This window comes from Syngnathoides biaculeatus, chromosome 9, assembly GCF_019802595.1.
Source record: "Syngnathoides biaculeatus isolate LvHL_M chromosome 9, ASM1980259v1, whole genome shotgun sequence".
In the NCBI taxonomy this organism is placed as follows: domain Eukaryota; kingdom Metazoa; phylum Chordata; class Actinopteri; order Syngnathiformes; family Syngnathidae; genus Syngnathoides; species Syngnathoides biaculeatus.
This window is the reverse complement of record NC_084648.1, coordinates 346,200-373,428: the sequence shown is the minus strand read 5'-3', so window position 1 is coordinate 373,428 and position 27,229 is coordinate 346,200. Positions and strand designations below refer to the sequence as shown.

The following is a 27,229-nucleotide window of genomic DNA, read 5'->3' as shown; positions in this document are numbered from 1 at the left end:
GCAATAAACTTGAAGGTTTTTTTAGGCCACTATTCAATTGATAAATGGAATGAATAATCAATTCTAAAACTATTCACTAGTGATAGCCTCAGTATGGCATAACTAAATTATCATTAATAATAATAATTATATATTATATATATGTAAAACCTTTCATGGAACCCAAGGCTGCTTTGCGCAAGGTAGATGCACAAGAACAAAGGACACCAGACATCAAACAGAGTGAAGCAGGTGGTTTTTGAGTTTTTGTTTGAAAGTGTCCAGTGATGGGGTGTCCTGGATGTCCCCGCGTTACAGCAGACAAAATCTACAGTACAAAGAACCCTGTTGGCTCGATGCAGCTATATTTGCAGTCAAAGCACATTGTTAGTCTTTCGGTTTGTGAGCGGCTTGCTTTTTAAGTGGCATATCCTTGATACGAACAGATTGGGTGTTGTGAACACAGTGATACACTATGCTTAGAGGTACCATTCAGGCTTCTCTTTGTTTGGTGTGTGTAGTTTTGTTTTTTATTTATTTATTTTTTTTAAATATACTCTTGGTTAAGCCTAGTTTGCTGTGACCTAGGAAATTAGCCTAGCAAAGTTTCATTTATAACTTTTAAAATCTGAAGAAGCAATCACGGGGAATAAAAGCCTGCTTTATTCTCATAGAAACGTCTACTGAAAGAGCGTCAAAAGTTACTGGAGAAAATTGAGGAAAAGCAAAAGGAGCTCCAGGAGACAGAGCCCAAATTCAATATGGTGAAAGAAAAGGAAGAGCGAGGAATCTCGAGGTAGGGATGACTCACTCACTACTAAGTTTTCCAGAGTAACTGAAGAACAGACCTAATTTCATGAGTCAGTCATCTAATTCTTAATGTATTCCGACAGCGGCAACAGAAGGACTTTTGGTGGGTGCATACGGTTGAAGCCAGAGGTTTACATACACTGTGCAAAAACAAATTTCATTTTTGGGCTCACTCTCTGAAGCCAAATCAAATGAAACCTTTCATATTTCAGGTCAGTCAGGATCACCAAAGTTATTTAATTTTTTTTTAAATGCCACAATAATGAGAAGGATAAAATAATAAAAATATATATATACATAAATTTCCTTAGAGAGTAGCATTTCCTTTGAGGCCAAACATTTTTGGTAACTTTCCTCAAGCTTCTGACAGTACTCTGCTTGAATCCTGGTCCATTCCTCCTGAGAGAACTGGTGTAACTGAGAGGCTTGTCAATTGCCTTGCTCGCACATGCCTTTTCAGATCTGCCCACAATTTTTTCATGGGATTCAGATAGGGTGTTGTGAAGCCCACTCCAAGATATTAACTTTATCCTCAAGCAACTTTTGAACCATTTTGGAAGTATGCTTAGGCTTATTGTCCATTTTGAAGAACCAATTGCTTCCAAGTGTTAGCTTCCTGGCTGATGTCTTGAGAGGTTGCCTTTATATCTCTTTATGTTCCTCATTCATGATGCCATCTATTTTATGTCAAAACAGCACCAAGATATGATGCTGCAACCTCCATGCTTTAAAATTGTTCTGTTGTTCTCAGGTCTACAAGCTTCCCCTTTTTTCCTCCAGATGTCACATTGGTCACTATGACCAAACAAGCTCCACTTTGGTTTCATCAGACCACAGGACATGCCTCCAGAAGTTAAGACCTTTGTTATGATGTGATTTTGCAAACTAGTCTTTTTTTATCTTTAGGATTAATGTCATCATTCTCAGTAAGCGGCATTTCACCCCATGTCAGTGCTGGACTCGTTTCACTGTGGACAGTAACTCTTTCTTTCCAGGTTCCTCCAGCGTCTTCACAAGGTCTTTAATTTTGTTTTGGGGTATATTTCAGACCGAAACACATTCATCTCTGGGAGATGGAGCCCGTGTTTTTCCTGAGCAGTGTGATGGCAGTACATTACTATGATGTTTTTGCGTATATTTGGTTGAATAGATGAACGTGGCAACTTCAAGGATCCGAAAATTGCACCCAAGGATGTGCTAGTCTTGTGGAGCTTCACGATTATTTCTCTGATTTCCTGTCTGATTTCTTTTTATTTACACATGATTTTTAACAAGAAAATAAAGTGTTTGAGGTATGGCCCTAAATACATCCCCAAGTGTGTCCTCAATTTACTCACATGTTGTCAGTTAACATACCAGGAGCTTCCAAAGGCACGACATCATAATCTGGGCTTCCCCATGTTCTTTGACACCAGCAAAAAGATATTCCAGAAATTCTTTCATTATTGTAGCATTTAACAAAATTAAATAATTTTAGCGATCCTGACTGAACTGAACAGGAGGGGTTTCGTCTGATTTGACTTCACAGTGTGACCCAAAAATGTAATGTTTTTGCACAGGTTGTGCAAATTTCCGGCTCTATTTGTATGTTATAGGTATACTCTCAACAAAAATAGAAACAACTAAAATAGTGGAAATGATCTTTGAATACTTATTGAAATGTATGTGAATAGATACCTAGTGGTGGAAATTGTTTCATCTCTATTTAGACTTGCCCAGGCCACACAGGAGAGGACGGACTTGTACGCCAAGCAAGGCCGCGGAAGTCAGTTCACCTCCAAAGAGGAGAGAGACAAATGGATCAAAAAGGAGCTGAAGTCTCTGGACCAAGCCATCAACGATAAAAAGAGGCAAATTGCTGCCATCAATAAAGATTTAGAGGACACAGAGACCAATAAAGAGAAGAACCTGGAGCAGTATAATGTAAGAATCAACTTTAATACATACATGCATGCGTGGATCAGAATGGAAAATACCTTTGGTCCTATATAGCAAATATTGCCTGTGGGTTGAGGACTAATGTCAAAATGGTCCTCATAAATTAATAGAGACCTTTTTTTTAATACTTTTCATTTTTGTCCCTAGAAACTGGACCAAGATCTAAATGAGGTGAAAACCCGCGTTGAGGAGTTGGACAAAAAATACTATGAGGTGAAGAACAGGAAGGATGAGCTGCAAAGTGAAAGAAAGTAAGATTGATTTTGGGCATTTCTGTTTAGTTATAGCACTGTGAGGATTTTTCATTTGTCACTCAAGGCAAACATTAATGCAAAAGTCCATTCAAAAACACAAAATGACAAAAAGTAACATTTCTCTTTTGAGGTAAATGCATGTGGGTTTTGAAAATTTCATTCACTCAGGCTATGTCTGTTTCGCTGGAATACATTTAATTTCAGTGGGTCAAAGGCGTCATGGAAATGCTGTATTGTATTTTGTCTGTGGTAGTTCTCCACTAATAGTGTTAATCCACCTTATGTGATAATAGACCTCATTCATCCCCCCATTTTCATGTCGTTGTATTTTAACCATTTGATTATTTTGACAACGGGCGAGTCTCTCGGAGCGACCGATGACCTGCTTCATCGTCATTACCTTGTGCCTAGTATCTCAGGCATGAGGATTTCGGCAAGTATGGTAACCGATCTTTCGGTTCCGTTGATTTTTGTCGTGGGAAACGATTTTTCGGTTCCCATTGATAATGCTCATGGGAACCGGTTTTTACATGTACTTAAGAATAAAGCCTTAGCAAGCATAAGCATTTTGTCTTTTACGCTTAGCAACCGACAACAAGTAGATACAGGCATGAGCATTTCACGCAAACGATCGTTCCGTTACCGTGTCGTTACCCAGCCTGAGAAAACACTGAACCGAAAGTGCGTTTCCCATATCTCAGGGCTTACTTTTAATAAAATTCACCCATGTGTGGAATGTAAAACAAGTTCTCAACGAAATACAACAATCTGTATAAAACAAACCTACATGAACCCCTTTATTTTTAATGATTGAAACTCCCAGCTTTGTCAGTGTGGTTTACAAACAGCACCGGATTCCTCTTCTGTGCTACGCATGCGCAAGGTTGAGTTATTCATATCCGGGTCACTCAAACGCTAGTCAAACATGTCGGTTGCTAAACGTAAAAAACAAAATGCTCATGCTCATTATCAATGGGAACCAAAAAATTCGTTTCCCAGGACAAAACTCAACAGAACCGAAAGATCGGTTACCATACTTGCCGAAATCCTCATGCCTGTTAAGGTATAAGACTACCTGATTTTAGGAGTTGACTGTGGAGTTGCGGTGTGCATCATTACACATGCTAAATTACGGTCACAATGTGTATCTTGTCATTTGAGGATAATATGCACTTTCTTCGTGTGAATGTACGCTTACTCCTGGCTGTCTCTTTTCCATGTACCTACTTTTGGTGTCTTTGAGTGTCTCTGATCACATAAGTGGAAATATGTACGATGAAGAAAATAAGTATTTGAACACCCTGCTATATTGCAAGTTCTCCCACTTAGAAATCATGGAGGGGTCTGAAATTTTCATTGTAGGTGCATGTCCACTTTTAGAGAAATCTAAAAAGAAAACTTGAAAATCAGAATGTATGATTTATTTAAATGATTTGTGTGATACAGCTGCAAATAAGTATTTGAACACCTCTCTATCAGCGAGAATTCTGACCCTCAAAGACCTGTTAGTCCGCCTTTAAAAGTCCACCTCCATTCCATGTATAATCCTGAATCAGATGCACCTGTGTGAGGTCGTTAGCTGCATAAAGACACCTGTCCACCCCATACGATCACGAAGACTCAAACTTGTAACATGTCCAAGACCAAAGATCTGTCCAAAGAGACCAGAGACAAAATTGTACAAATTCACACGGTTGGAAAAGGCTACAGAGAATTTGCGAACCAGCTTGGTGGGGAAAAAAAGGTCCACTATTGAAGCAATCATTAGAAAATGGAAGAAGCTAAACATGGCAGTCAATCTCAATCGGATTGAAGCCCCATCCAAGATTTCACCTCGTGGGCTCTCAATGATCCTTAGAAAGCTGAGGAATCTGCCCAAGACTACACGACAGGACTTGGTCAATGACCTGAAAAAAGCTGTGATCACCGTTTCCAAGGTGACTATTGGTAATACACTTGAGTTTGAAATCATGCATGGCACGGAAGGTTCCCCTGCTTAAACCAGCAGATGTCAAGGCCCGTCTTAAGTTTGACCATTTGGATGATACAGAGGAGTCATGGGAGAAGGTTTTGTGGTCAGATGAGACAAAAATTGAACTTTTTGGTCATAATTCCACTAACCGTGTTTGGAAGAAGACGAATGATGAGCTCCATCCCTAGAACACCATCCCTACTGTGAAGCATGGGGGTGGTAGCATCATACTTTGGGGATGTTTTTTCTGCACATGGGACAGAAATACTGTACTGTATTCAAGAGAGGATGACCGCGGCCATGTTTTGTGAGATTTTGGGGAACAATATCTTTCCCTCAGTCAGAGCATTGAAGATGGGTCGTGGCTGGGTCTTTCAACAAGACAATGACCCGAAGCACACAGCCAGGAAAACCAAGTAGTGACTCTGTAAGAAGCATATCAAGGTTCTGGCATAGCCTAGCCAGTCTCCAGACCTAAACCCAATGGAAAATATTTGTAGCAAGGTGATCTAGAGAAGATCTGTGTGGAGGAGTTAGCCAAAATCCCTCCTGCATCGTGTGCAAACATGGTGAACAACTACAGGAAACATTTGAAGGCTACTGTACCAAATATTAACATTGGTTTTCTCAGGTGTTCAAAAACTTAATTGCAGCTGTATCACACAAATAAATCCTTAAAAAAATCATACATTGGGGTTTCTGGATTTTGCTCTTTAAATGATCTCTCTCACAGTGGACATGCACCTAACGATGAAAATTTCAGACCCCTCCATGATTTCTAAGTGGGACAACTTGCAATATAGCAGGGTGTTGAAATACTAATTTTCTTCACTGTATGTGTGTGTGTCGTGTCATGTGTGCACAGCTACCTGTGGCGTGAGGAGAATGCTGAGCAACAGGCCCTGGCGGCCAAACGTGAGGACCTGGAGAAAAAACAGCAGCTCCTCAGAGCAGCCACTGGGAAGGTCAGTAACTGACTAGTGTAACACAACTTCACAGGTTTGTGTGTATGAGTGTCTGTTAGCGAGGGAAATAGAGAATCGATGGGAACTGGTCCAAAATTCCCCAAAAAAATTCAGCTACCCTGAATACTGAGTCTCACAGTAACTTGTCACAATATCATGCATCGTTGTTTTCCTTTCGGCTTGTCCCTTTCGGGGTCGCCACAGCGTATCATCTCAGATGAACGCATATATATGTTTGGCACAATTTTTACGCCGGATGCCCTTCCTGACGCAACCCTTCTCGGGAAGTCACAATATCATGCATCAAACTTGGTATTTATCCATTGTATTACCAAATCCTCCCCACACTGGTGGGTCACAGATTTACACTGCAAACGGATCATTCAAAAGTAGTCATGGTTCAGGAGTGACGGTGGACAATAAATAGGGATCAGGAATACAGTTTTGCTATTCTTGACCCATTTTTTCCTCAGCTTTTTAAAGGCTTTGTTCTTTTTTTTTTTTTTTTTTTTTAGCAACAATGAATAACCATCCATCCATTTTCTTAGCTGCTTATCCTCACAAGGGTTGCGGGAGTGCTGGAGCCTATCCCAACTGTCAACGGGCAGAAGGCGGGGTACATCCTGAACTGGTTGCCACCCAATCACAGGGCACATAGAGACAAAAAAATCACACCTAGGCACAATTTAGAGTGTCCAATTAAGTTGCATGTTTTTGGGATGTGGGAGGAAACTGAAGTACCCGGAGAAAACCCATACAGGCACGGGGAGAATATGGAAACTACACACAGGTGGGTCTGGGATTGAACCCGGGACCTCAGAACTGTGAGGCCAACGCGTTATAGCTGATCCACCGTGCCGCCGCAATGAAGAATATATTTTGTAATTTTTTTTCTTTTCTCCAGGCAATCCTGAATGGCATTGACAGCATCAACAAAGTCCTTGAGCATTTCCGCCGCAAGGGCATAAACCAGCATGTGATCAATGGTTACCACGGCATTGTTATGAATAACTTTGAGTGTGAGCCTGCTTTTTACACCTGTGTGGAAGTGACTGCTGGTACCAGGTGTGTCTTGTTCCTTTATTTATTTATTTTTTTAAGCCATTTCCTTCTTTAATAAAAAAATAAACTTAACGCTTCACTTTGAGGTTAAAAATGGCAAATGGTTCAATCGGTAAATAAAGTTTGTGTCATGGAGCCTCTATTGTTTTGCTAGGATGTAATTTAATTAATGTGACAATTAACGACTGGAATATGATAGTGTTATCTTAAAATGGCTGATTCACTTAATTCCATTTTAGGGACTGTATATTGGAATCTGGACATCAGTGATGATTAATTTACCATGATTTCACTTCCAGACTGTTCTATCACATTGTGGAGACCGATGAAGTTAGCACCAAAATATTAATGGAGTTCAACAAGATGAATCTTCCCGGAGAAGTCACATTCCTGCCCCTCAGCAAGCTGGATGTCAGGGACACTGCCTACCCAGAGACCAACGTAAGGACTTGCGTGTATGTGGTTTATTGCACGTATACTGTTGGCTTGAATTAACCAATACAGTTGCAAAATTCAACCTAAAAATTGGGAATGTGTACACCCCCCCGCCCCAAAAAAAAAACATTTTCAACAAAGCCACTATTAGTGAGACAATGCTGATCAAGGCTATCGGCTCCTCTAACATCTTTGCTGTATTTTGCCGGTTTTAATCTTTTATATTTCTTGACAGGTGGCAACATTACCGCGCCGACGTAGTGGAAATAACATAGTGGAAGTTATATGCTTTGCAAGCGGTTGAAGGAGCTCTTGTCTCCTGTATCTTTGTTTTTAGCCAAAATAACTGTATACAAAATAAACAGTAGTTACTGCATCAAAAAAACAGATTCAAATTCATTCTTTTTAATGAGAGATGAGGAAAGAATGTCTAATCGAAGACCCTTTGGCTACCCAGCAAGGTACCTAATGTAAAATACACAGACCTTTCTACAAGATATCATAATCACAATTGCATGGGTGTTTTGATGAGAAAAACAAACAGGCAACCAAACAAAAAAAAATACATTACAGATGTTTGCTTTGAGTAAAATACACACTTTGTCCTGGGGACGCTAAAGGTGCTCACGTGCCTGAGATAAAACACATGGATATTCAGCACCGTCTAAACCAGGGGTTCTCAATGTGCAGATCAGAGACCAGTGAGACGCAGCTTGGTCGATTGCGTGTCGGCGTGCCAAAAAAACAAAACAAAACACGTCAGCCTATCATCCATCTCGTCGCCTGATTCAGGTGTGGCAGATACTTCGATTTCACGCACATAAAGACGCGTTCTAGCAAGCTGTCCTCCTATTTATGCTTTCTTTTGCTTTCTCTACGGCAGTCATCAGACAAATGTAAATACTATTCAAACAACATAAACACAATAAATACAAAATGCATTTATTAAGAGTTCAATTATTGTTAATAATTGGCAGGGGGGGATTGTCGGAGGGGATGCCCCGTGAACCTAATAACTGGGTCACCTTTAGCAGCAAAGACTGCAATGAAGCATTTGCGATAACTTGCTGTGAGTCTCTTGGAACGCTGCGGAGAATGTTGGGCTCACTCATCTTTTCAGAATTTTTGTAGTTCAGCGACATTGTAATGTCTTCGAGCACTCCTTGTTTTGTGTCAATTACTTCTTAATTCATTGTTTTATTTGCTAGTTATGCTATCCTCTTTGCTGTGGTGTGATGATTTTAGTTTGGATGTGACACTGAGTGTGTACAACATGTTGACTAATGACTTTCCTACACTGTCGGTGTGTGGGGGAATGTAAGCTTCTTCTGCTTACAAATGTAAAATTGTAAGCGTTCCTCATTGCTTCATGAGCACTTTCACACAGTAGCTTTCATGCATGCCAAAATATGCTAGCATGCATGCTAACAGTGTGATGTGCCTTTGTTAGATTGTACTTCATGGGAGTAGTCTCAGAACGTTTACAGATTTTGGAACTTGGTGTACCACAAGGCACACATTATGAGGTCCCCCGTCTATTGAGGAGAAAATTTAAGATTTTTCAGTGCAACTTATCGTTGTGAAAATATGGCACATTATCTACTTTCTTTCGGCTTGTTATGTGGGAAGAAAAAAAAACTTGGAGAGCAAAATCCGCAAATGTACGCGGTGGTGAGCGGTGAACTGCGAATGGGCAAAGGCATACTATGCCTTATTACATTTCAAATTGTCTAAACTTAAACCATGTAAATTACCTGAAACTTTGCATCGTTAAATTGCACTTTACAATTATTAATACTCTGGCATTCCCACATACCATATTAAGCTGCAGTTTATTGCTCATTTGCATCTGCTAATCAAGATGCACTATCAACAATCAAGTTGACAGTTGTATTTAAATTAATATGCATATGACAAAAAATATTATATTCTACCCGAATAGAAGACACATTTCTCATGTTTTTAATTAAAACCGTATTATTTTTAAATGGGTTTATAAATTAAAGACCATAATAAAAACAATGTGATTCAATTTCCTGTTCGCATATGTACTGTAAATCAACATTGGAAAGGGGGCACCATTTAAAAGCTCACCAGGGGCACCTTATTGAATCGGAAATTAATATGGTAATGGTGCTATTTGATTAAGGATTTTTGAAGGAGATTTGAGACAAATCGACACCTCAACTGTTGCCACCAGCAGTAGTTGAGGACATGTTCCTGATTCTTTATATTTTCCACAGCCCCAAGCTTACCCAATATCATAAAGATTGTTTTCATACTGGTAAACATTCTTGAATGAAATAATAAATATTCCCAAATCACTCATCTATTTACTCAAGTAGGGTTTGACTCCATCATGTATAGTATTTTCCATCTCTTCAAACAAGTTTGTATCATCCTTGCATCAGGATGCCATTCCGATGATCAGCAAGCTGCGCTACAGCCACAACTTTGACAAAGCCTTCAAGCACGTATTTGGGAAGACCTTGATATGTCGTAGCATGGAGGTTTCCACACAACTGGCTAGAGCTTTCACCATGGACTGTATAACTCTGGAAGGTAAAGTCAGCAGCACTACACATTCATAAAGCCATGGGAACAGTTCCATCTTGAAAGTGAACTACAGAACTTGTGAAGAGGTTTGACAACTACTTGACCTTGTAGGTGACCAGGTGAGTCACCGTGGAGCTCTGACAGGAGGCTATTATGATACTCGAAAGTCTCGTCTTGAGCTGCAGAAGGACATGAGGAAGGCTGAGGAGGAGCTTGGTGAGCTGGAGGCCAAGCTTAATGAGAACCTCCGCAGGAACATTGAACATATCCTTTACAATTTGTATTCCACTGGGGTCATGCATTTTTCAAGGTATTTTGGGAATAATAAGGGGGGCATATGTTTCCAAAAATATGAAACATGGAGAAAAAAAAGAAACAGTTCAGGGTAAACGGGCATGGCGCCCAATTTGTTAGCACATCTGGGTTACATTTATGAGGACCCAGCTTCAAATCTGGTAGTGCCTCTGTGGATTTTGCATGTTGTCCCTGTTTTTGTGTAGGTTTTCTCTCGGTACTTTATTTCTTCTCGCATTCTAAAATCGTATGTGGTAGGATGATTTAAGACTGAACTGTCTGTGGGTGTGAATATGAGTCTGACTGGGTGTTTATATGTGCCATGCTATTGGCTAGCAACCAGTTCAAGGTGTAGCCCGCCTCGCACCCAAACATAGTTGGGATAGGCTCCTGTACACTCCCAACCTGAATGAGGATAAGCAGTATGGAAAGTGGACAGAAGGATTTTAGGGTATAAGTAAAAATAAATAAATAAACTGTTTAAGATTTTTGGAAAATTGGATCACCCTGTGGTCTATACGAAAAAGACTTACATTTTATATCTGACTTTATATTTTAAAAACAGTTCCGATTATCTACTACTGTATCTCAAAGCCGGGAAGATGACTGAAGCGGGTAAAGAAGAATTGGAAAATTGCAGGTCATATTGAACCAAGCAGTAATGAGTCATTACTGTTAGAACTGGAATGCATGTCAGGATAAACTTGGGGTTAGGACTTGTGTTGATTGCTTTGTAATTTTTGATGAGATGGTCACTTTGTCATTTGATGGCATCTGTGGTGAATCAGCTGACATGTGTCTCAAGCTGCTGGTTCACAAAATGTGAAGGCAGGCGAAAGAGCCAGTGAGCATGTTACGTGACCACATCTTTCTCTACTGCAGTGGTGAGTCACACTTGACATCAATTATTTAAACTACCGTTGTTTTTTTTCTCCCCCCCATCTCAGGCGTGTCTAAGTGAGATTACACTGATTCCCCCCACCCGTCACTTATGTTTACAGTCAGTGTCTCTTTATTTTGCTGAAAAAGACAAGTAAAGTAACTCGTGGTCAAATGGCACTTTTTAGCCTGTGTTGTTGTCTTTTCTATATCTCAGAGAGTGTTCATCACATACTTAACATTCATTTCATATTCAGTGTTTTCATTGAAAGAAATCGACTTGAACCCTACATGGCCTGGACCATCATTAAATCAATTAAGTCACAAGCTTATTGATTTTGCTTCCATTAATGGAGTTCATTGAAACCTGCAAGGCCCAGTGGAGTTTCGCAGTCATGGCCACTCAATAGTGCTGAATGTTTAATTTGCTTAAAGATGAGAAGGTCCAGCCTTTCTAAAATGATATTTTAGACTCCAGAGACTTGATGTCAAAAATCCATTACACAAGTTTTCTTGGATCCAAGTCTCAACTTTTTTTATGGAATATTTTATTTTCAATTTTTCATTGGAGTAAATACTTCATTTTACCTTGTCACAAAGTTCCACCCTTGTAATTTTGATACACAGTAAAGAGACCTTAACGTGCTTTCACGCATCAACAATGAGATTGACCAGCTGATGAACCAGATGCAGCAGATTGAGACACAACAGAGGAAGTTTAAGGCCTCCCGCGACAGCATTCTGTCAGAGATGAAGATGCTGAAAGAGAAGAGGCAGCAGTCAGAGAAGACTTTCATGCCAAAGGTTACCATTTGTTTTTCAGTTGATGTTACAAAATTATCTTAAAATTGTATGTGCAGTATATCACCAGGAGCACCAAGAGTTGTGGTTAAATTTTTAAATCAAGATTTTGTTGGTTCTAAATGAAAACAAGCAGATAATTTGTAAATACAATAATCCCTTGTTTTTCTCAGTTAATGGGTACCAGAACCCCCCGCGAAATGTGAAAATCGTGAAGTAGGATCCCAACCATCCACTCCCCCCAGGAATTTTCGTGTATGCGTATGTGGGTACCAGAAATGAGTAAAATATGTGAATTATATATATTATATATATATTTTAATATATTTAAGACTACGTGCATTTACTTAAATCTTTAATTTTAAAACCTTGTACGGTAGCATTTATCATATAATAATTAACATTAACGTTGCCTTCTGAGAGGTGACGAGCCTTGTTGGTGGTGGAGGAGAGGCTCGTAGAGGCTTCAAGTTCACTCATCTGCAGCATTGCCACTCATGATGATCATCAAACGGTCCTTAAATTAGAAAGTAGTCTAAAGTATCCTCTTCCAAAAAAGGCCTGTTTCATCCATGTTAAAAACTTGATCAGGGAAATGTTCCTCCACGTAACGACGAGCAGCACCATACAGAGGCAAGCTTCTGAGGCTGTATCTTTTTTTTTTAATTTTTCAAACCAACCTTTGCTGGCTGAAAAGTCTCATCCTTGAGGGGGCAAATAATGCAACCTCCATTTTCACATTTCTCTTATCACGTGGCATTACAACCTTTTGGGTGCCGCAGAGGAAGCTTTCACAGGAGCACAACGCTTCAATGGTATTGTAACTACAGAGTCCAAAAAGTTATCACTTAAACAAAAAAAGGTATTGCAAACACAACACTACGTATGTGAGACGGTCAACAGTATGGATGAAACAAGTGAAACATGGAAATTGGTGGGACAAGGGAAGTAGCTGGGTGAGGCTTCGATGATGCGCAGCCCATCAGCTCACGGGATAAAGTCACTGGTGCTGTCATTGATCGATGTCGGGCCGGAACTAATCACGGGCCTTGTAAACGCATCTTTCTGCAATATGCCGATGGGGCTGTATTTTTTTTTTTTTTAAATGAATAAAAACCCGCGAAGCACAGAAGCAACAAAATGTGAAGTGTGAAGTGACGAGTGAGCCCTGTATATGACAATCTCTCTTTGTATCGCCGATGGATAAATCTTTTGTTTCCTCTTCAGCAACGCAGTCTTCAGAGTCTGGAGGCCAGCCTTCATGCCATGGAGTCTACAAGGGAGTCCCTAAAGGATGAGTTGGGCACAGATTTGCTTTCCCAGCTCAGCCTGGAAGACCAGAGGCGTGTGGATGACCTAAATGATGAGATCCGTCAGCTTCAGCAGGTGAGGGGGAGAAAGAGGAAAAGTTTTGGAGTTGTTTTATGAATATTTTAATCGTTATGTCAAATTTATGTAATCATTTCTGACATTTCAAAAAAAAAAAAAAAGTCTACCATACAAAATGAAACCATATACAGTGAATCAACATCACCCAGAAATTCTTCCTGCTTCTTTGGGTCTCAGCGCATTTGAGATAGACTGACTGAAAACAGAAAAGGTGTGCTTTTTTTTTTTTTAAGGATTTCTCAACCTTCCATGTCTTTTGTTGGTTCAGCGGGCATCAAATTTGACACATTTGGAAAAACAACAAATAAAAAAAGTTATTGACCACTTTGAACATTTAAACGTCTTGTCTTTGTCATGTATTGAATTGAATATCAGTTTAAAAATCATTGCAGTTGTTCTTTAACATTTTACACAATGTCACAGCTTCATTGGAATTGGCATTTGTAAAATGTCCTCCACCCCTATAACAAACATTGGATTACCAAGAAATGCCAACAATATCAGTAATTAAAAAAATATTTCTAATCACATCTGAAACTGCTCTTATTGTAGGGCATGAACTGGAAGAATGGCTCAGCATCTTTTTTGGCATATAATAGCATTACAAATACAACCAATTGGAATGGGCCAGTAATTATGACTTGAGCACTAAGCATCACGAAATCTCTTTGGCAATCACTGTTTATTCTTATTATTCTTCAAAGAAATTGCCTTTTGGGGTGGGGGGGAAACATTCTGTAATACTCACCAATTATTGCAAGTACTTATGTCCTGGTAAAAAAAATTATGAATTTAAGTGTTCCCCAACGCGCCTCACCCCCTGGAAAGTTAATAAGACATGAAGGACTTAAAACAGAATAGAACTGGAGGGTTTTTATTTTACAGCCATTGTGGGTGAATTCTAGGGCTACGTTGATGAGCTATTTCTTGAGAATTCACACAAATGAGTGCTGATTTGTAAGAGTGTACCAGACAGGCATTGTTCTTTCCTGCTTGCACCATAATTAGAATTAATTAGTTGTTGGTTAAAATACATTAACTCTTATATGCAGTTCAGAGTTGTGTAGTTGTTGCCATGATTTTGATATCGTACCTTCATTCCTTCTGCTGCTGCTACTGCATTTAAATGACTTGGGTGCGGCAAAAGGAGCAGATGGCAGCAAAAGGAGCAGACACCAGCTGTGTGTGGGAGGTTCCTGTGATCTTTTGATCTACGAACTTCTTTCAGCTCTGATGTGATCCAACTCAAGTTGTCCCCACTTGTTGCACAAATTCATCCATAGAAGACAGGGCCTCTCATGCATGTTTCTGCAGTTTTTACACTTCTACTGTGACATGTAACAAGTCATTAAAGACATTGTTACCGTGGTATTTAGGATAGCTATACATCATCACTGCTTTCTTCTGTTTATTTCTATTTTTACATATATTGATATATATTTCGAAGGAGCGATTGAGCTACTGGTTGGAGCTTTGGCCTCACAGTTCTAAGGACTGGGGTTTGAATCCCAGCCCCGGCTGTGTGGAGTTTGCATGTTCTCCTCGTGCCTGTATGGGTTTTCTCTGGGCCCTTCGGTTTCCTCCCACATCCCAAAACATGCATTAATTGGTGTGAGTGCAATTGTTGTCTGTTTCTGTTCCCTGGGATTGGCTGACAACCATCACGGTGTACCCCACCTCATGCCCGTTGATAGCTTGGATAGGCTCCAGAATTTCCACCACGCTTGTGAGGATAAGCTACTCTGAAAATGGATGAATGGATACATATTTCTGTTTTTTGTGTGTGACTCCCACAGGACAACAGACAATTGCTGAATGAGAGAATCAAATTGGAGGGCATCATGACACGAGTGGAGACATACCTCAATGAGAATTTGAGGAAGCGTCTTGATCAAGTGGAGCAGGTATTGTGTGGCTTTCAGTTGTTTCCTCATTTCCGTCTTTTTCCGGCGAATCCAGCAATGTGCGATAATTTTTTGCTGATAATCAAAAAATAAAAATGTTTCTTCCATAATGGATTTCAGATTCGAATTCAGCACAAAAAACTGTATAATATTAGCTAAATGGTGCGTTGAGGACCTTCCATAGATTTTAATTCTCTTGCTGCTGCTCTATTCTGTTCATGTTCTACTACGTGACTGATAGCCTTGAGTTTAAATTCTGCGTTGTAGGCGTGTCTCTTAATAATAGCCAATTTGGGGTCTTTAAACAAACACACAAATGGAAATGAAATGGCACGGTTCGCGCAGTCATGTATCCCAGCATGCACCCCGTACTACTTCTTCTACAGGGGAAAATAGAGTCGGCAGCTGCTTGCCGTAGTTCCGAGACCTGTTGCAGCTCAATATTGATCCATTTATAAGGCGCACCGGATTATAAGGCACACTGTCGGCTTTTGAGAAAATTATAGGCTCTAAGGTGCGCCTTACAGTGCAGAAAATACGATACCTCAATTGTGCATAGAAGAAGCGACCACAATCGTGCGCACAAATATACAACATATATATATTTAATTGAATTTAAAATCTTTCAAAAAAACTGGCTGCATGCAGGAGTGTGAAAGAATCAACCATCACCAACATATTAAAAGGCTAGAGTGCTAGATGAGGAGAACATCTCAACTACAGCAGTAACTCGAGATGAAAATGACATTAAGAGCGACTGAAATCATGTGTGATGGAGACTTTCTGAGGCTCTTCAACTCTGATACTGAAGATGACGACTTTAGTGGTTTTAATGTGAAGGAGGAGGGGAAATAAAAACAATGACATGACAATGTTATGTTTGAGCCGTTTTATTGCTGTCTTATAGTCACTAGAAATAAGGTATGTAAATACAATTTTTTTCTGTGTGAACATTAGATTCACATGCCTCCTCCTCACCTCATTTATGGAAAAAACTAACAACACTATCTAGAGCAGGCGCGGCTTATTCATGGGTGCATGCTCTCGTCCGGATATTACAGTAATTTGACCCCTGCTGAATTTTTTTTTAGCTTGGGCAAACACAAATAAATCAGGTGGTTTTATTTATATGATTATGGTAGTCCATTGGATATTTGTCAAAAACAATGTAACAGCTCTACAATAACTGTTTCATTGAATGAAATGAGTATTTTGACCCCATAATCACAGAAGGAAGGAAACTATTAACATATCACCAAGCTCAGGAGTGAATTTTGCCCTTTTTATTTGCATCCAGTATGCAAGACCAATTCAGTTCCAGTCTCAAGTGTCCACTAGAGATGTATTTAAATGCCAGGTGTTAAAACCTGTCTACAATGTGAATTCACTTTTAAACGTATCAATCCAAATCCACGCTAGTATGCGCTCTGGGCAATGACTGGAGTTCATTTGACAGTTTGTGTAATGCAGAATAGTGATTTGTATGACAACAACTGTTCTTGTTTTGATCTGAAAACAAAGGAGCTAAACGAGCTACGAGAGACTGAGGGAGGCACTGTACTCACAGCCACAACATCAGAGCTGGATGGCATCAACAAACGGGTCAAGGAAACACTGGCCCGATCAGAAGGTATGGTCGCACTGCAGACGGGAGAAGTACATAAAGCTCCTTTTATATAGAGCACCAAAATCACGTGACTAGCCATATTGCCAGTCAAACCAAGTATTGTTCAATGTTAAGTCCTTTGAGACGAAATAAAAATATGTCATGTAGCATGACGCCCAGTGTTTTGTCCAATACCGTTAAACATTTAGAAGGTCGTAATAAACGAAGGCACATGGAAAAATGAGAGACACTTGGCATAGAGGACCCATATTTAATGCCACAGTCGATGTTTTCACCAATAAGAAATTGGACTGTTGATTCGCTTCCGCTTGTCTTGGACAACTGGATATACATATGCATCTGCAGAGTAAGTCGTCGAGATTTCCACAGAAAAGTTTGAAAGCGTATAAAAGTCTGGACGCATACAAATACAAGGAGTCCTTGGTCTACGACTGAGATCCGTTCGTACACTAGTGACTTAACTCGAATTTTGACTTAAGTCGGATTCCACCATTAAAGTCAGAATTTACATCAAAATACTTTGTGTAAAAAACAAATACATTGAAATAAACAAGATGATGTACTTAGCATGACTGCTGAAAGGTGGATGGAGAAGAAAAAGGGGAGGCTGTGCTTAGCTAATACGAAGGAACCTGGTCCTCAATCCTCTCCATCTCGACATCTATCAAAGAACCTTGTTTTGTGATCATTGTGTCCAACATAGGAATGGAACCCTTCACAAGCGCTACGATACGGGCTTTGTCTTTAATAATTGTCACCACGGTCGACGGACTGAAGCCTTGGTGATGTTGGTGTCTCTCCTTTCTCCAATCTTTTAATGATCTTGAGCTTCGTTTCCATGGCAATGGATTTTCTTTTGGCTTCAGAAGCATTGCTAAAAGACATAGCTTTCTTCTTTGGGGCGATAATGTCGAAAAAGGAGGGCGAAAAATGCTAAAATACTCCCGGCGCACAAACACGGACAAGCATTAGCCAGACAAAATGGCAGATGGGGACGGGCGTTGTAAAATCGAAACGTCTTAGGTCGAGACCGTCTTAACCCGAGGACTCCCTGTACTTCGTTGGAATAAATCTGACATAGTGACGGGTTGACGGCTCGTGAATGTGAAAGCGTTTTTGGCTAGACGTTACCCTTTTCCGGAATCCATCGATCTTTTCAGGTAGTATTCAATACAAATAGCAATATTTAAATAAATGACCCCTGGTTTTACACAAACCGCATTCATTAACTATGATTGGGAGAAAAAAAAAGAGGACGGGGAGTTGGCTCTTTAAATTTGCATTGTTCTCAAATGAGTCAACTTGGCATTTTAAATACTTCATAATTTGAGATTAAGAATAATTCCTACCTGAAATGACATGATCGCTACACTGTCGTGTGTATTTGGTTGGGCAACATCTATTACATCTAATTGCCGAAATCCATTGACCTTTTCTGGCCTTTTAAGCTGGTATGCTATAGAATGATCACTTTGAATATCTGTATATTCTGTTGTGACAACCAACAGCACAACAGGTCTCGGTATTGTAAATATTCTCCTCCAGTTCAATGTCTCCCACAATGTCGAGCAGCTGTTTGACCGGCAATATGGTGCTGTGAAAATGATGACGTCATGTGCACAAGCTCAATATGCAGTTGATAAGTCTGTAATGTAATAAGTGTGTATTAGAATGACAATCAAGAAAAACAACCAAACATTTGCGTTAAACATGAACATCAATTAGCACCCAAAACTAAAAACTACTCTTATCATCCACTAGATCTGGACTCTTTGGTTGACAAGACAGAGGGGGAGATCAAGGATCATATCAAGAGCATGGATCGCTGGAAGAACATAGAGAAGGAACAAAACGATGCAATCAACCATGACACCAAGGAACTGGAGAAGATGACCAACCGGCAGGGCATGCTGCTCAAGAAAAAAGAGGAGTGCATGAAAAAGATCAGGGAGTTGGGATCACTACCTCAGGAGGCTTTTGAGAAGTACCAGACCCTCACACTCAAACAGGTATGAGAACCAGAGCTCGAGAAGCTGACCAAAATGATTGCACATGCAATACTTTTTTTTCAGTACGTAAGTAAATATTTCATGTGGTCACACTTAATTAAGTGCATGTTTCAGTGTTCTTAACACAATCTATGTAAAACATGGTGGTTGAAAGTGGCCGTCTTTTCCACTGCTTTAGTCACTCTTTCACATGCATGCTCCCCTTTCTGAAGATCGAGCGCTATCTCATTATGAATGGCGAGCAAACGGTCATGATCTGGAGAAAATCTGTACTCTCGGAGGTTCCCCTTCAATGTTGGGCGAGATGGCGTTGCTTACAAGGGTGCAGATAGCACTGGTACCCACTCAGATTTATGACATTGATCTGTCCCTTCCACATTTTTAATCACCACCTCTTGAAGACGCATCTCCTGGTTTGTTTGTTTTTTTTTTTTTTCAAAGGAGACTAATCCGGACATGGAACTCATTTCATCTACTTCTCATTTTAAACACTACATGTACAGTTAGGTTTTATTGTACTTTCTATGAGGCTGAGAAGCGCTGAGAGCACATAACTCTGTCCTGAGTTTCACAAATTCCAATTCCCGGTTAAAATGGTACACAGCGTCACTGCACAATGTCCTGAGTCTCAATACCCACACTGTAAAGCATTGTGTTTGCTTAACTGAAAACTAAGTAATAATTTATACTTATTTTTTTTTATTTATTAATCTAAATAAGTGTCATGGTATATACTCAACATCAGAGATGTGTAGAGAACCAAATGTTGGTAATAAGTAAGAGTACTGTTACTTCAGAATAATCTGACTTAAGTAAAAGTAAAAAGTAGCTCTCTAAATAACTACTTGATTGAGAAAGTACTCTTTGGTGGGGGGGAGCGACTCAAGCTCTGAGTAACTTGAACAATTTAAATCAGACATAAATCATGGACTGACTGTCAAAAAAATAACTAAAATAAATATATAAAATATGAATGCTCAACTATAAGACAATGAAAAACAAAATGTTAAATAAAAAAGTGATTGATTAAATCCTAAACAAGGCAAATTCAGCTCTAAGAAATGGTTGCATAGTGTTTTGTTCCCACTTGTTAAAGACCACAATTGGGTCAACAGCTAGAGATTACAACAACAGGAACAAGGGTACAGTGTTTTTTTTTTTTTTTTTTTTTTTTTAAGAATTTAGAGCAAAATAAATCATAACTTTTGCTACCATTAACATGGCTTGAATTTTTATCTTTTTGAGAAGGCAGGGGAAAATAAACAACTGTAATCTTGTACAGTGGTACCTCTACTGGCGAACATCTCTAGCAACAAAAACTTCAGGTTACAATACTCTTCCGGAAAAACATTATTTCACCAAAATCGAGACAGACTGCACACTGCATGACAAAGCTGTTTTTTGTTTTTTTTTGTAGCCTACAGTATAAACACAAGTCCGTTCTTTTACCTGGCCGGTTATTCCCTAAACTGGAGCAGTTCAACACTGAGCTCAAGAAGTACAGTCACGTGAATAAGAAGTTCTTGGATCAGTTCATCAACTTCTCTGAGCAAATGGAGAAATTTGGAGTCAGATTGGCTAACCTTGTGAGCTTCACTGTGGTTACCTTCAACCCCTCTGTTTGTCCTGTACGAGATTGCATTATTTAGGGTTAGGGTTAGGGTTAGAACAAACCTTTTTTTGGTAAATAGTCCAGCACCAAACCTTTCCTCCTTATCACTAGTTTTCATGTTAGAACTCTCAGAAACAAAACAAACATTTCAAAATGGATTTTGGCCAAGTAGATTTCTGCTTCACTTGAATGACTGTGTAGTTAAAAAATAAACAACTGTTGAACTCTGATGCGGACAAAGAAAGCTATAGTTCCCCTTGGGAACAAGGCCTGAGGACTTCACCCACCCACTCGACAGTGACTCAGATTCGAGTCAGCGCTCTCAGCTTGTTGCCTCTGGGGGCTCCAACTGTGACTGAGTGCACTTGGCTACAACTCCATTAATGTCTAAGCATGTACACTTCTAGTGCGTTTGCATTTGTGTGTATGTGTGCTATTTCCCATCCATGACTATACTGGGAATAGCCTCACACTTAATCAAAAGTCCACGTCATAATTATTTCTCTGTGGAAGCGTGCTTGTGGGTGGGAGGATGCCATTGATTGGAGAAGTGGCTCAGAGAGACAATAGACACTGCCTCACCTCACCATCTCTTCTGTAACTCTCAATTAATTTATACGTCAGGGTGTTTAGAGTGTTTCTTTTTTAGCCTTATGCTACTTGCTAATTTAGCAGCTAAGATCAATTTCAGATGATGATAGAATACCCTCTCAACTCAACTACATACTATATTTGGTCCACTTGCAGTCCATAGGGCTTGTTTGATTATAACAACTTTTTTATTGCGTTGCAATTTAAAGTACTGTCCTCAACTTGTATCTTACATGGAATTTGAATTCAAATGCGCATTCATTGCAGGGTTCCTCAATTAGGATCACAGCAACTACGGGCTCATAGTTACAAACAGTGCAATAAACCATTTTTTTCAATGATGTAAGACTTTTGTAAAGTCACAAAAGAAGGCTTGCTCAGATAGTATTAGTGCCACACTAATTTTTCATTCAAAATTGACAAAAAGCATTTGTCATACAAATGTTTGGTTACTAAAGCATTAGTGATGTATTTCACCACGTTCCAACTTGCATCCAAATTTGTTCTCATCATGAATAGGTACCCGTTCTTTATTCTGTCAAATCATGATTATCCTTTTTATAATAATCATATCCCAGTTAGTTGCTGCGTACATTATTCGCTTTGACATAAGTGTGCCTTAAATAGACACCTCCCTTTACCATCACGAACAAAATCGGTTAGTAACTGTAATTCACGCAATTCATAGTTATTTGTTATTGATCGTCCGTAAATGTTACTTTCTTAAAGTGTGATAAATATGACCACAAAAAAAAAATCAATGGCTTCTACCTTGATTCATTAAACTGCTTAACTGTGGTGTGCATGTGTGTTTCTTTCGGCTTGTCCCTTTCGGGGTCGCCACAGCGTGTCATTTCAGATGAACGCATATACATGTTTGGCACAATTTTTACGCCGGATGCCCTTCCTGACGCAACCCTTCTCAGGGAGTGGAGGCCCCAGTGGGATACAAACCCACAACCCCTGGTTTACCAAACCAGTGCTCTAACCACTGAGCTACAGGTCCTCAAATGGTGGCAGCTTGTTATTTCTTAAAACAACCAATGGGACAAGAGAGTAGTGTGTGTGTGTGTGTGTGTGTGTGTGTGTGTGTGTGTGTGTGTGTGTGTGTGTGTGTGTGTGTGTGTGTGTGTGTGTGTGTGTGTGCGTGTGCGTGTGCGTGCGTGCGTGCATATAGTTTTGTTTTGTTTCTGTCTTTGAAAATTCACACACCACAGTATCACATGGAGTAAATATACGCCATGATACTTCTGCATAAGTATTCTGTTCTTTCACCCGACCAGTTGTTCCGTAAACTGGAGCAGTGCAACACGGAGCTCAAGAAGTATAGTCACGTGAATAAAAAGGCCTTGGATCAGTTCGTCAACTTTTCTGAGCAAAAAGAGAAACTGATCAAGCGTCAGGATGAGCTGGATCGAGGTTACAAATCCATCATGGAGCTCATGAATGTCCTGGAACTGCGCAAGTATGAAGCCATCCAGCTCACATTCAAACAGGTCCTGTTCTCCTAAAACCTTTTCTGTGTACAATATTCCCAGTGTTATTTAGTCACCTGACCTTTGTCTCGTCTCTCACCTGCAGGTGTCAAAGAACTTCAGCGAGGTGTTCCAGAAGCTAGTGCCTGGAGGCAAAGCTACTCTGGTGATGAAGAAGGGAGATGCTGAAGGAAGTCAGTCCCAGGATGAAGAAGGCGGGGCAGACAGTGAAAGGGGTTCTGGCTCACAGAGCAGCGTACCCTCTGTGGATCAGTTTACTGGAGTTGGGATCAGGGTAAGAGCCTTCTCTTTTTGTCATTCCACCTCGCTACGTTAAACTTCAATTAATTAAATGTTAATTTTCTAATATAATGGTTGTGAAGGAGTATGATTTTTTTTTTTTCCTCCATCATGACAACCTTTTAATTGGAATGTACATCAACTGTTGCTACTTGGATATGTTGCTACAGATTCTTACAGTCACAGTATTCTCGCAGACACTGCATGCTTTAAAGCTGGTTCTACACTGGAGTGACCAACCAGAGATGAACAGCCACATTTTTTACTGTTATGGCAAAAAGCCACATCATACACATCAAAGAGCCATATCATACACATGTACATTCTTCCCTCCTCACACACAAACCTTTGCTCCGCCAGATGTAGTCAATGTCACACACCAACAAAAATCGACTCCAACTGAGTACCAAGACCACAGACGAGTAATTAAAAAAAAAATTAAATTCTGTGCTCTCACACAGTCAAACTACCGGTTCAACCAGGTCTTGTCTTCCTCCTATGTATGTGTGGTTGTTATTTAACATTGTAGACCTAGAACCCTCTCCCCAAATAAGATACACATGATTAACTCCTCACTCAATCAGTGAGTACGTACTCCAGAAACCCTTTTTTTTTTTTTTTTTTTTCCATACAAGCTATTAAGTCATTTTTTTCCATTAAATCACTCTTAAATCCCATGTTGTACACTGTGACTCCACGATTTCCACCATATAGAATCGGCTTAAAAGATTTTCTACATGTCCAACTGGCCAATGATCCTGATGACCTAATTGTAAATTATTTTGTTGTAGAGTATACTGTATTTTTGCATCATGACTTTTAATTCACAGTAGGCCATTAACTAAGGAGCATTTTCCCCAATATGTCAACTTTCTAAGGCCAGCTTGCCAGTGACAATTGCCATCATATTTGTTGAAGGACTGCTATATTTATTCCATCTAATCTGTAGGATTTTGTCACGTGACCCACCCACCCATTTAACCTTTTAGTGGTGATGCTATAAATCTAAGGAAGAACCCAGTTGCCACAATATGCCCAGGGTATAGTCACTGATACAATAAAGCATTTTTTTTTTTAGCTTTCCACGTCTTGTCATCTGTTGGATTATTTGTTGATTTAGAAAAGATTTGTAATACACTGACAGTGGAACTAAGTACGATTCTATGTCCTTTCTTGCGTGCGGTGTGTAGGTGTCATTCACTGGGAAGCAAGGTGAGATGAGAGAAATGCAGCAGCTGTCTGGAGGTCAGAAGTCTCTGGTGGCGCTGGCTCTTATCTTTGCCATCCAAAAGTGTGACCCCGCACCTTTCTACCTTTTTGATGAAATTGACCAGGCACTCGATGCACAGCACAGGAAGGCCGTCTCAGGTAATGGCCGGCAGGTTCACACAAACATATGATGCGTACGATTAATGTGGTTGAATTACTCATGTTAACACATTCCTGTTGCGTGTCCAATCAAGACATGATTGTTGAGTTGGCCGGCCACGCCCAGTTCATCACTACAACCTTCAGGCCTGAGCTGCTGGAGTCTGCTGACAAGTTTTATGGAGTCAAATTCAGAAACAAGGTGAGCAGGTTCCCGTAGATCCTTCGAAGGTTTGAATTACTTAGACCTTGCAAAATAAACAGCAGCACTGTGGATTGGTGTTTAATTTTGGGGTGCACATGATAGTGAATTTCAGTTGCCAGAAATTTGAGAGGGTCCTTTGGAAAATGTCCTTTATCAAGAGTACCTGGACACAAATGGTTTGGTACCCTGACTTTTTTTTTTTAGGTAAACTTGCAGATCTCCCTGTGAGACTTTTTTTCTGTCAAAATCTTACTTAGTGGTTGTTGGAAGATTTTTAATTTTTTTTTATCATTTTTTAATGTGACTAAGGCAACATTGCCCTCTGCTGCCAGAAGTGATTGTAACACTTCACCAGGGAGTCGCCACTATAGATGAACAGCTACTACACTTTACATGAATAGCCATTGCGTGATGAGTTATGTCGTTTTAGTTGTACTTCTTAATTCAAATAATTCTAACCAGTCGGGCCTAAAATTTCACTCATCGGACTCTAGTACAGTAAACACACAGCAATGAAATTGGGAAAAGCAAATCATCAGATGTCAGTTTGTCATCATCTTTCAGATTCTGTTGAATGAATGCTGCACACATCTCTCCAATGTTAGATCAGTTCTTGACTGTTCTGTGTTTTCATCATCTGACCTCGAACAAAAAATCTTCATCAGATTATAGACAGAAAGTCACAAATAGGTGTGAATTTTTTTCCGTTTTTTTTTTTTTTTTTTTTTTCTAGGTGAGTCATATTGATGTGATCACAGCAGAGCAGGCCAAAGACTTTGTGGAGGACGACACCACCCACGGTTAATGGTTGGCTCCACCTCAGTTTCTTCTGTATTCTTAAGGTTCAAAATACACTGTTACCTTATTAGCTGTTCACTGAGGTTCTTGATTGGCTATGACTGAATTTGTATTAAGTGAACATCTTGACGTTGAAGGACAGCAGAGAACCCTGTTTGTATAATTTATACCTGTTCCAACTCTGTTAAACAATGTTAACTTGTCCCACAATACTGTGTGGCATGAAATGTTCAAAACTTTTTGCTCTTTTCTATAGTTACCATCTTGTGGAATTTCCTGTTTTAGCATATCTACATGTTGGGGGTTAATTGAATTCTGTGATGGAAAGTTACACCATCATTTCCTCACTGAATATAATGTTGGGATTGTAATGTTTGAATTTGAAAGAACAAATTAAATGCTCCTTTTGTATGCAATAAATTGCAAAAACCTTTTAAACATTTTGTTTTTACCCTTAGATGGCGCTGCTCTACTGTTGCTCGTCAGTGGTTTACTTCCAAATTGTTGTATATGCCAAGTTGCAAGACCCATTCCAAAAGATTTCAGTATCATGGAAAATCTCATTTCTATAATTCTATTCTAATAGTTACTTTTATCGATTATAGATTCCCACAATTTAAACAATTTCTGGTGTTGATTTATTTTTATATAATTTGGGTTTCCAGCTCATAAACCCATCTAATCAGGAATTTTAAAAATGTGAATATTTTGAAGAAATCAGCCCAAATCTTGTGGACCTGTTTTGTAAATGTTTCAACATTTACACACTAATCACCTACTAAACTCAAAGCACCTGCACAGGTTTGGCCAAGTGTCCTCAAAGTGCATCAGGTTGGTCCAAATATGGCAGAATGGTAGGTGACTGATTCTCACATCTGTCTCACAGTTCTGAGGACCAGGGTTCAAATCCTGGCCAAGCCTGTGTGGAGTTTGAATGTTTTCCCCGTGCCTGCGTGGGTTTTTTCCCCCGGGAATTCTGTTTTCCTCCCATATCCCCAAAACATACATGGTAGGTTATTGAAGACTCTAATTTGCATGTACCGTATTTTCCGGACTATAAGTCGCTCCGGAGTACAAGTCACACCAGCCATAACATGTATAATAAAGAAGGAAAGAACGTATACACGTCGCACTGGAGTATAAGTTGCATTTTTACTGCATTTACTGTTTTCGGCTGCATATTTTACCACTTGCGGCTTGTAATCTGCAGAATATGATTTTCTTTTTGGTGCCATTTTTGTTAAGCCCTTTCTTGTTTTTAAAAGTTATCGCCAATGTTGAAATTATCAACACAGGCCTAGAGCGCCCTCTTGCGGTTTAGTGTGAAAATAACGTGAAATGATATACCGGTAATAATGTTAATAATCTCAGACATAAATCGGTCCAGAGTATAAGGCCCACCCCCAGCCAAAAAAAAACCGCGACTTATAGTCCAGAAAATACTGTATGTGTAAATGTGAGTGTGAATGGTTGTTTGTTTAAATGCACCTTACAATTACCTGGTGACCAGTTCAAGGTGGACCCCGCCTCCTGCCTGAAGATAGCTGGAATAGGCTCCAGCACTCCCAAAACTCTAATGAGGATAACCGGTTGTCCACTTATTCCCTCTCAAAAGGTCTCTGAAATAAAATTTCCCCTTATGAGGTAAAGTTATCCTAATTTAAACAACCAAGCTACCATATAAACTCCTCACTTTTTTAACTGTCTTGCAGATAGTCAAATAATAGACCTGGTTATGTAACAAAAAGTGTGACCATTACAAACAAAATAAAGGTTGTAAAATCAAATATGTATACAAAACAAACACTCATTCAAATAAACATTCAACATAACAGGTACACAATGCACTCATGAGCTAAGATGGGCTAAGCTAACGTAAGGGCCCAAACAAATATGAATATAGCCGGCAAAACAAAAAAAAAAAATTCAAACCCCAATGTGCCTGCAGTGTTTCAAACGGCAGGAGTGAAGAAAGTCGAGGGTTGTGTCCACTTGTCCAGCCTCAT

The 27,229-nt window shown here is 39.6% G+C and overlaps 1 protein-coding gene across 2 annotated transcripts in view; it reads left to right on the top strand.

Annotated features, from left to right (window-relative positions):
• smc3 (structural maintenance of chromosomes 3) overlaps positions 1-25,661 on the top strand; it is a 46,410-nt gene extending 20,749 nt beyond the window's left edge. For both annotated transcript variants that reach the window (XM_061829692.1, XM_061829693.1), the window contains 18 exons: positions 654-775; positions 2,499-2,712; positions 2,875-2,978; positions 5,819-5,918; positions 6,823-6,983; positions 7,280-7,421; positions 9,827-9,977; positions 10,083-10,235; positions 11,797-11,948; positions 13,173-13,331; positions 15,131-15,238; positions 16,760-16,868; positions 18,627-18,874; positions 22,361-22,573; positions 22,659-22,847; positions 24,043-24,220; positions 24,316-24,422; positions 25,159-25,661. In XM_061829692.1, the coding sequence (XP_061685676.1) occupies positions 654-775; positions 2,499-2,712; positions 2,875-2,978; positions 5,819-5,918; positions 6,823-6,983; positions 7,280-7,421; positions 9,827-9,977; positions 10,083-10,235; positions 11,797-11,948; positions 13,173-13,331; positions 15,131-15,238; positions 16,760-16,868; positions 18,627-18,874; positions 22,361-22,573; positions 22,659-22,847; positions 24,043-24,220; positions 24,316-24,422; positions 25,159-25,230 (2,682 nt within the window). In that variant the 3' untranslated portion in view covers positions 25,231-25,661. The remainder of the gene's footprint in view (positions 1-653; positions 776-2,498; positions 2,713-2,874; positions 2,979-5,818; positions 5,919-6,822; positions 6,984-7,279; positions 7,422-9,826; positions 9,978-10,082; positions 10,236-11,796; positions 11,949-13,172; positions 13,332-15,130; positions 15,239-16,759; positions 16,869-18,626; positions 18,875-22,360; positions 22,574-22,658; positions 22,848-24,042; positions 24,221-24,315; positions 24,423-25,158) is intronic.
• Positions 25,662-27,229: the final 1,568 nt, after the last annotated feature.